The sequence below is a fragment of the Panonychus citri genome, unplaced genomic scaffold (assembly GCF_014898815.1).
Source record: "Panonychus citri isolate SS breed McGregor unplaced genomic scaffold, ASM1489881v1 Contig00144, whole genome shotgun sequence".
NCBI classification, from domain to species: Eukaryota; Metazoa; Arthropoda; class Arachnida; order Trombidiformes; family Tetranychidae; genus Panonychus; species Panonychus citri.
Window position 1 is genome coordinate 636305 of NW_026515549.1, and position 9095 is coordinate 645399.

Here is a 9095-nt window from a genome sequence, read left to right on the forward strand (position 1 = left end):
TTCAGAAAATTTGTAGAACTTGGTGATTATGGATTTTAGCTCTAGGCAGAGATTAAATTCATCATAAATAACGAGCAAATTTGTTATTTATATGAGTCTGAGAATCAGGGGATGAATTTTCACGAGAATCACCAGATTTAGACTGATTCAATATTTGCTAATCACAGAGAGGGAAAAGTGAAAATTTTGTTTTCAAGTAAATATAAATTGAGGAAACACTGTAAATACACTTGAAGGTATTTAAATTGTTATTGATAGAATAGTTACATTGAATGTATTCAAAATTTATGATTCAATGGTTTCTTCAGTGTGTTTTCCCTTGCCTTCTCCAGCTTCTCTGCCTTTAGCTCGTCTTTGAATAATATTTTTCCTATCACGGTCCATCTTTAACTTGACAATAACAACTTTGGAAGGATGAATACCAACATGAACCGAAGCACCATTAGCCTTTTCTCTTTGAATTCTTTCAATGTGGATAACATATTTGGCTCGGTAACATTGAACTACTTTGCCAACTTGTGATCCCTTGTGATGACCTCGCACAACCTGAACAAGAAAAAAAGGAACCAAAAGCAAAATTAATAAATTTAGCCAACACACATGGTCCAACTGGAGAGAGTTGAAACAAGACCAGATTTAGACAAACAAGAGTAACAAACACTTACTTGAACTTCGTCATCTTTACGAATTGGCATACTTCTTACACCATATTTAGTCCTCAATTCCTTTGAAAGAGGTGCTGACATAATCCGGCGTCTAATATGTGATGGAGCATTAAAATGCCTTTTCCTTTGCTTCCTTCTGGAAGAGGTAACTAATTTATTCATTTTAGCCATTTTACCTGAAAAAATCCAAAGAGAACATTAAAATCACGTTAATACTCAATTTCGGATAAGAAATAATCACAAGAAAATAAAATTAATACTCACAATTAATTAAATTAAACACCGAAAACCGAAATAAATTCAACTAAAAATCTCAATTTAGTCTTTCAAAAACGGAAAGCTTGATTGTGAAAAGCGGAAATGGAAACACGAAGAAAGGGACCGCATAGAAATTGAAAGAACATTTGAAAACAGAAAATACAAACGGTCCCTGATGAACGAATGAGAAAATAAATTGGTTGGTACAAAGAGAAATTTTTTATTGGTCCCTAATCGTTTCTTTGCTGTGAGAATAAAAGAAAAAGCTATTTACAGATATTCCTTAATTTCATCACTATGTAATTCTGTCAATCAGATTAATTGTTGATAATTTACTCCTTTTATAGTGAACCTTATTTATGTTGACAATCATTCCATTGATTATAAAAATGTGCCATTAAACTTTGACATCATTGATTAGTATTTTTTTTCGCTGTGATGAAATTAGAGTAACCTTTTTGTTTGTTGATTAAAAATTGAATTGATTTTAAAACAATCAAAATGAATTGTGATCTTTTAAGTACATTAACTGGTCATAAAGATCGTGTTTGGTCAGTTAAATGGAGACATTGTGGCAAAATTTTAGCCTCCTGTTCATCAGACAAAGACATTAGACTTTGGAAACAATTACAAAGTAAGTTGAACCCCAAGTTGCATCAGAAACAATTGGATCAATGAAATGACTATTTTTTCACTTTTTTTCTCATGCCCTTTTTGGTTTCATTGTATTAATTTAATTCAAATATGTCTTGTATTTTTTTTCGGTTTCTTGCAGATAAAGATGATTGGGCTTGTGAATTTGTTCTATCTGAGGGACATCAGCGAACAATTAGAAACATTGATTGGTCCGCTGATGGTGATTACTTAGCTGCGTGTAGTTTTGATGCTACGACGAGTATTTGGGAAAACAAATCAGGTAAATGGGAGTGTTCAACTAACCTCGAGGGTCATGAGAACGAAATAAAATGTGTGAGTTGGTCACCTTCGGGCAAACTATTGGCTACTTGTGGCCGTGATAAGACTGTTTGGATTTGGGAGAAGACTGAAGAAAGTGAATTTGAATGTGTAAGTGTAATCACCGGTCACAGTCAAGATGTTAAAAGAGTCAAATGGCATCCGAAGGAGCCTTTCATGGTCTCTTGCAGCTATGATAACACCATTCGATTCATCAAGGAAACAAATGATGATTGGTCGTATTACCTTACACTAGATTCACATGAATCTACGGTGTGGGCAGTTGATTTCAATAAATCGGGTGATCGATTAGTTTCATGTTCAGATGATAAAACAGTGCGAATTTGGAAAGCCCAAGATGATAGATGGACATGTATATCAACTTTATCGGGTTATCACAATCGACCAATTTATGATGTTTCCTGGTCATTAAATGATAATTTGATCGCAAGTTCTGCTGGAGACAATTCGATAGTTATTTACCGAGAAACTCAGCCAGACTTTTTCGAAGTTGTTACAAGGAAAGAAAAAACTCATACATGTGACGTTAATTCAATTTCTTGGAATCCTGTTGAGTCCAATCTCCTTGCTTCCTGTGGTGACGATGGAATAGTCAAAATATGGAACATTAAGTAATCAAGTTAATCACATTTATGCTCCACCATCATAAACCTTCATCTAATTTCCTTGTAATAATCCAAATCAAGACCATAAATTGTTTCTGTAAAAGCCATTGCCATTTTTTGCAAACTCTATATGATCAACTAATCACTTTGTGTCAATAACTGTCCAAACAACGTTTCAAATAAAATCAATTAAATTGCCATAGAAGCCAAATGGATTTATTATCCTTGTGATTTATACAATCAGAATTATGGAAAGTTATTAAAGATACTAAAGATAATTTATTATCAAATTATTTTTTTCCTTCTTGCTTTTCATCGGGTTGATCTGTTTCCATGGGTTCGGGTTCCTTTGATTCTTTTGTCTCAGATTTGCTTCCACCGTGCGCTTGTTGTAACGACATTTGCATAGCATAAGCTATTTGCTCTTCTTCGGTCATTGCGGCGAAATTGGGCATTGGAGTGGAACTCGAAGCCATCGTTTGATCCTTGTTAGTATTTTGCTGTTCGCTTTCTAATGACATTGCCAATGCTTTTTCGAGAAGCGCTTCTTCTGTATTGGCACTTGAACTACTCGCAACAGTAGCTGAAGATTCATCCTTGGGCTTTTCACCGCTGGTTTCTCCCGATTGAGCAGAAACTGCGGCAACTCGTCTAGCCTCTTCTTCTTGACGTTGTCTTTGCTCTTCCATTGATACTCTAAGAGCAAGAGCCAATTCAGGATCTTCGTTAGGATCAATACCAAACTCGAAGCCTGAACCACCTAAGCCTACAGCACCAGTTCCATCCTCGCCTTGGATTACAGGAGAGCTTATCAATGCATCTTTGAGTGAGAGAGGAGGAGAGAAAGAGAAAATAAATTAAAAACAAACCAACAAGTTTAAGTAAATATTTTTAGCTAATCTTGAGCGGAACTATATTGGAATTGAAAGAAATGAACCATGAGGTCTTAATCTATAATCAATAAATCTAGAAATCATGACGATTAACTTACCACTAAGATGAGGACCAGGAGGGACAGTGACAAGATGAGACCCAGTTCCATCTTTGCCGTTGAGAGTATTGATAAAAGCAGTTAGTTTTTCAGTGTTTTTCCCTTCTTCACCAAAATTGATTAGATCAACATTTACTTTCTCTTTCTTTAATCTTTTCGCCAGTTTAATTAATTCTTTCTCATCTACAGCAACAGGGGAGCCAACAAAAGCTACAATTCTCATCTTGTGATTTTTACCAAGTCGATGCTTCAAAGCTAAGTGAGCAACTCTGATACCAGTAACTAAAAAAGTAAAAGCAAAAACAAAAAGGTCATTTTTCACTCAGAGATACCGACTAAATGAACAAAAGACCTACCTAAATTTAAGTCCCCAGCGGGTTGAACTTGATGAAGTTTAGCAAGAATCCGATTGACATCAGCAGTTAGAGTAGTCAATACTTGAGGTGATGGAGCCATAGTAATAAGACCAACATTATTTTCTGGATTAGATCGCGTCTTTGAGTGACATATCAATTGAACAGCTTCTTGTTGAGCCTGTAATCTAGATGGAACGAAATCTCCATTCCTCATATATTCACTACTGTCAATACTGAAAGGTAATAAAAAGAAAACAGGACAAAAAATTTAAAGAAAACAATCAAACAATCAACCAGAAAAAATTCAACTCAATGCTCTCATTTTATGACAGATCAAAATTAACCATCAAAAAGAGACTTGAAACAAACAAGAAATCAATACCTACCATAGAATCGTACTTTCCAAGACCATGATGCCAAATTTAAATTCGAATTCCAATTAGAACAATAAAACACAATTCAAAACAATTAACCAAATCAAACCAATTTAAAAGACAAAACTGCAAATCATTTGCGAGACAAAAACAAAACCGAAAAAGGGACCGTCTCCTAATTACGAACATTAAATTGTGATTTTGAACCAAATATTCAAATTAAATTATCGTTTAATTGTCTAATTGTTATAGAACCAAATTTAACAATTAACTTTGGAAAAGCAACTCAATCAAAGAGATAATGATAGTTAGATTTATTAGTAAAAGAAAGAGAATCTTTTTTTTGAGATAATTAAATCTCCATAACAATTAAAGGTGATCAAAGTCGAAATAATTAATCATAGAAACAGAAATATAATTAATGTGATATGAATTGTTAAGGAAACTGTTTCTTGTGTGTTCATCTATTTTAATTTAATCGTAATAATTAACTTGAAATAATGAAAAAAAATGAGTAATTAAAATTCAAGAGAGAGAGATTGAATCTCATAATTGTTAATAATGAGTAATTGATTAGTGCAGAAGTTAATTAGTGTTGTTTAAATGTTAGAGAAAAAATTAATCAAAGTAACAGAATAAACAAACAAGTGAATATAATTAAGTTAATCATTAGATAATCACAATTTAAATGGAAAGAGAGAGAGAAAAAAACAATGAAAGGAAAAAGTTTTTAAAGACAATGAATTTTTCCAAATGAATGATTAACATGAATTCATTGTTGAAATGAGAGAAAAGAATTAAAATTAAATCAAATTAACTGGTCATTTGATTGCTTAAATGATCTCCATTAAGCAATCTCAAGAAAAGGAAATTCGAAACAATTAAGAAAACTCATAAAGCGACATAATTAAAGTTCAGAATTACAATTAAAAGACATTTAATTTCTATGATTAAGTTGAAAGGAAAGAAAAGTTTACTGAGAATTAGATTATGAAAAAAGAGACATTAGCACATTGAGAAGAATGGACAAGATAATTAAAGAAATTGATGAAGATAATGAAGAGAAAAAGAGAGAGAAATGAAAGAGAAAGATGATGAGGATGCTCATCACAATCATCTTTATGTTATCATCTCTGTTTGTGTCTCCATCGAACCATAATAACCACGATTAGAAGATGAGGTGAAAAGGGTAACAAAATGTTCTGAAGATGATTAGGATTCTCATGATGATAATAATGATGATGGAGTTAAACTGTAAGGGATTGTGAGACTTTAAAAGGATAAGATTCTCATGGTTATTCAGATAAATATCAACATCTTTTCTTGGTATCTTATCAAATTATATGAAATCTCATTTGAAACCCAACCAGAAATTGAGAATGATGAAGATGATGAGATAGGAAAAGGAAATGGATGGCAGGAGATGGAAATAGATTGTGATTTGAAAATGATATCGAACGAGAAAAAATAGAAATGAAAATAAACTTTGAAAGGTAAGAAAGTGAAATTTATCAACAAACAGATTGAATAAAAGTAAATGATGATGATGATCAACATGATTATGATCATCATAAGCAATGATCATCATCATTATTTTGATGGTAGTTACTGGAAAAATTTGTTTATTGATCAACCAACTGAAACTTTCCAGCAAATACAAAGGTAAGAATAGCGAACCAAACACATAATATGAATAATCAAGAATATAACAATTTGGAAAATTCAATAATTCATTGATCCAGAAGAAAAAAAAAGAAAAGTTCTGTTCATTTATCCTTCCCATGAATGAGAAGAGAAAACGAAAAGAAAACAATATACTCGAATGATAAAGAAGATGAAGGAGAAAAGTAAAGAAATAAAACAAAATTACATCCGAAAAAAATAAAGAATAGAAGAAGAAAAAAAAACAGAATTTATTTCACAGAAAAACCTAACACCAGAACTCAGGGTAATCATATTTATCAATATTATTCAGCTTGGAATTCAAATTCCTTAACCAACCTGTGTGTTCACCCTGAACCTTATCCACAACCCCCTGTTACTGAAATAGTAATAAACTTCAATCTGAATCCCAGAACTCAGGTCAATGTACATTAATCATGATTAAATATCATTACTCCAGCTTAGAATCAACATTTATCAATAATAATTCTTACTCTTTTCATCCCACCTTAACCCTACTCAAGATAATAATGTTTCATGGTTAGAATTACGTTCAAAAGACATTGATACAAATAACTATTGATATAAATGGTCATTCTAAGTAATGGTCAGCAAATATATTAATACTTTATCTATCTTGTCCAGAAGAGGCTAATATTCAATTTCAACAGGTAGTTTAGCATCATAATCATATCAACTAAACCTCAATGAATTAAAGGACAGTTCAAGTTCATTGAAAAGTTTGGTATCATCACAATTATCATCATTAATCAGTATTAACCATATTCAATGATAATATTTTATTCAAATAGTTTGACAATAAATGATAATCATCATCAACTTGACATGAAAACTCAATTTATATCCCACATGAAATTGAACAATAACAAAAACAACAGATTATCAAAAACTTCAGTCATGTTGATTTCAGTTGATAAATTTAATAAGTGCAACATTTTAATCATGATGGTTATTGAAGATTTAGATTAACAGATAATTCAGTTATCATGAGTACACATTATAAACATGAATGACACAATGAACAATAATCATATCATTTTATATAATTTTACAATCGCAATGAAAAAGTTTCATCTATTGGGTGAAAACTTTTCTATCATCAAACTGAATCTCGGACGATTTCAAGTATTCATATTTTTGAATAATTATCATGATTAAATTGAAGTTAAATGAGTTGAAGAAAAGATAGAAATTCAATTTTAATTTTCTTCCTTTTCTTCTGGGAACATGAATTCACCACGTTAATTATTCGTAAAAATATATATTTGTATTTCTATGAGGATGCGATGGAAACCATGATAGGAACTAAATTGAAAGAGTTCAACTTTTCATTAGGAATAAAATTGATTAAACCAGAATTATGTTGATTAGCAGAATGATTTATTTCTGACATGTTTAGATTCCAAGTATATTGTTATTATCATGAAGATGAGCATGATTACTATTATAATTTAAATCTTTACTTCATCTTTTTCTTGTGAATTATTTTTAATAATAATGATAACTGTAGTTAATACATTCCCACTCTCAATCCCACTCTCAATCCCACTCTCACTTCCCATCCATCTTGTCATTCATGTTAAACTCAAAAATTTCCGGTTCCGTTTGGAATGATGTTGGAAAATGAAATCTTATCAACATGATAAAATTATCCAGAAAAAAGTAAAACTTTTCACTCAACTTTTTTTGTCTCGTTCATCTTCATGTCACGGAATCATATCGTTATCCAAGTGACAGAATGATGAGGATGCTAAATATACACCATGTAGTCAGAAGACTGAATCATGGTGATGGAGAAGATAAGAAATCTTCTTGTTGGCTCAATGCTTTTTGCTTATTTAGCTTTGAGGTTTTATCTACTCAAGAGGATTTTTACTCAATTACTTGAGATAAAAAATCAATGACCATCAATGTAATTCATTTGCATTTGTTTCCTTAAAGTAAGAAGGTCAGTTGGGTCAATAAAAGAGGTTACAGAGTTGGAAGGAATTGTGGAAATGAAGGAGAGATTGAAGAAAAGAGGAAGTGGATTCTTGACCACTAAGTGGGTTAAGAGAAAAAGTTATATTTCTTTTCACTTCCTCATTTTCTTTAGGTTATTTATCCCCATCAGATGGAAATTGGATGAATGCGATAATTTCGTGATATCACTTCCCGTTAATCTAATCATTCTAATTTTGTTTCAATCTCGATTGTGATTCAAATTTCAATTGTTATCCTGTTGTTTACATGATAGCAATTTTTAGAAGAGTTATAAAGCTGTAGAAACAAAAACTTTTCTAGCTAAAGATCTTAAAATGGATCTTGAAAAGGCTAAAAAAAAGTTTTGGAATTTAAATGAATACAATCTTTGGTTAGTTCTTGAATCGTCCTCATCTCGCCTACCTAAAGTCTTTAAGTTCAAATTGAATAGATGATGCATTTTTTTCTGTTCTCAGAACATTTTTTCTTTTCGTCTTCTCTTGCTTCGATTTTATTCTTAGAACGATCATGCCTTTTTAAACTATTCTTTATACTCACGAGGAAACCCCAATTATTAAGGAAAATTTTCTTCTCAAATTCTTAACTTTTTTCTTCTGTGTAAATTTGAGAGTTTCCTGGTTTTTATGAAACAGAGAAAAATGATGATTGGAAGCATCATCATCCACAGGTTAGCCATCACCATGATCATCATAATCATTGAATCTTTTATAGAGTAAACATAGTTGGTAAACAATTTCTGGAATCCAATTACAGAAAAAAGGAAGACGAAGATGATGTTTAATGATGAGAAGATCATCATGAAGAAAGGTGACACTCAGGCGAAATTCACTTTTCTTCTATCTCTCTCTTTTCCTTGCCATCAATAAATGAGGAGTGAAGATTATTATTCCTTTTCTATTGAACTTTTTATCATTTCTTATTTTTGTATAAACTATTTTCATTTTAAGATTTTTTCAAGAAATTCAACTCCGTTTATATCCAACCAACAGTTATACAGGGGAGTTTTAATCCACGGCTATTTAACCGCATATCTAAAGAGCTAAGAGTCATATGAATGTAAGACTTGACCAGAGGACTGAACAAAATTGCGACGCTCGACCCTACGATTTTCAAGGTCATTGAGGTCATTTAACTAAGGTAGCGTTTAAAGGTCGTTTTAAGAGCGTCGTGTGAAAGACAAAATCAAATCACACCTCAATCAATTT

The 9095-nt window shown here is 31.7% G+C and overlaps 3 protein-coding genes across 3 annotated transcripts; 1 reads left to right on the forward strand and 2 right to left on the reverse strand.

Moving 5' to 3' along the window:
- Positions 1-225: 225 nt before the first annotated feature.
- On the reverse strand, positions 226-1089 carry LOC128396380 (60S ribosomal protein L26-like). The gene is made up of 3 exons (XM_053356945.1): positions 930-1089; positions 666-841; positions 226-546 (listed from the first exon to the last, which is right to left on the reverse strand). Exons 2-3 carry the CDS (start codon positions 834-836, stop codon positions 286-288), a joined length of 432 nt encoding a protein of 143 aa, XP_053212920.1. The 5' UTR covers positions 837-841; positions 930-1089; the 3' UTR covers positions 226-285.
- Positions 1090-1186: 97 nt separating this feature from the next.
- On the forward strand, positions 1187-2708 carry LOC128396379 (probable cytosolic iron-sulfur protein assembly protein CIAO1 homolog). The gene is made up of 2 exons (XM_053356944.1): positions 1187-1557; positions 1699-2708. The coding sequence occupies exons 1-2, from the start codon at positions 1425-1427 to the stop codon at positions 2511-2513; spliced, it is 948 nt and encodes a 315-aa protein (XP_053212919.1). The 5' UTR covers positions 1187-1424; the 3' UTR covers positions 2514-2708.
- Positions 2684-4397, reverse strand: LOC128396378 (26S proteasome non-ATPase regulatory subunit 4-like). The gene is made up of 4 exons (XM_053356943.1): positions 4237-4397; positions 3851-4083; positions 3495-3776; positions 2684-3323 (listed from the first exon to the last, which is right to left on the reverse strand). The coding sequence occupies exons 1-4, from the start codon at positions 4260-4262 to the stop codon at positions 2794-2796; spliced, it is 1071 nt and encodes a 356-aa protein (XP_053212918.1). The 5' UTR covers positions 4263-4397; the 3' UTR covers positions 2684-2793.
- Positions 4398-9095: the final 4698 nt, after the last annotated feature.

What these genes read in the sequence shown, in the direction of transcription:
- LOC128396378 (XM_053356943.1), bottom strand. Translation starts at nt 4,262, where the DNA reads ATGGTCTTGGAAAGTACGATTCTATG. An exon ending in TTGGAAAGTACGATTCTATG is followed by an intron (nt 4,084 to 4,236) that starts GTAGGTATTGAT and finishes ATTACCTTTCAG; the next exon opens with TATTGACAGTAGTGAATATA. An exon ending in TCCTGGTCCTCATCTTAGTG is followed by an intron (nt 3,324 to 3,494) that starts GTAAGTTAATCG and finishes TCTCACTCAAAG; the next exon opens with ATGCATTGATAAGCTCTCCT.
- LOC128396379 (XM_053356944.1), top strand. Translation starts at nt 1,425, where the DNA reads ATGAATTGTGATCTTTTAAGTACATTAACTGGTCATAAAGATCGTGTT. An exon ending in ACTTTGGAAACAATTACAAA is followed by an intron (nt 1,558 to 1,698) that starts GTAAGTTGAACC and finishes GGTTTCTTGCAG; the next exon opens with ATAAAGATGATTGGGCTTGT.
- LOC128396380 (XM_053356945.1), bottom strand. Translation starts at nt 836, where the DNA reads ATGGCTAAAATGAATAAATTAGTTACCTCTTCCAGAAGGAAGCAAAGG. An exon ending in GTAAAGATGACGAAGTTCAA is followed by an intron (nt 547 to 665) that starts GTAAGTGTTTGT and finishes TTTCTTGTTCAG; the next exon opens with GTTGTGCGAGGTCATCACAA.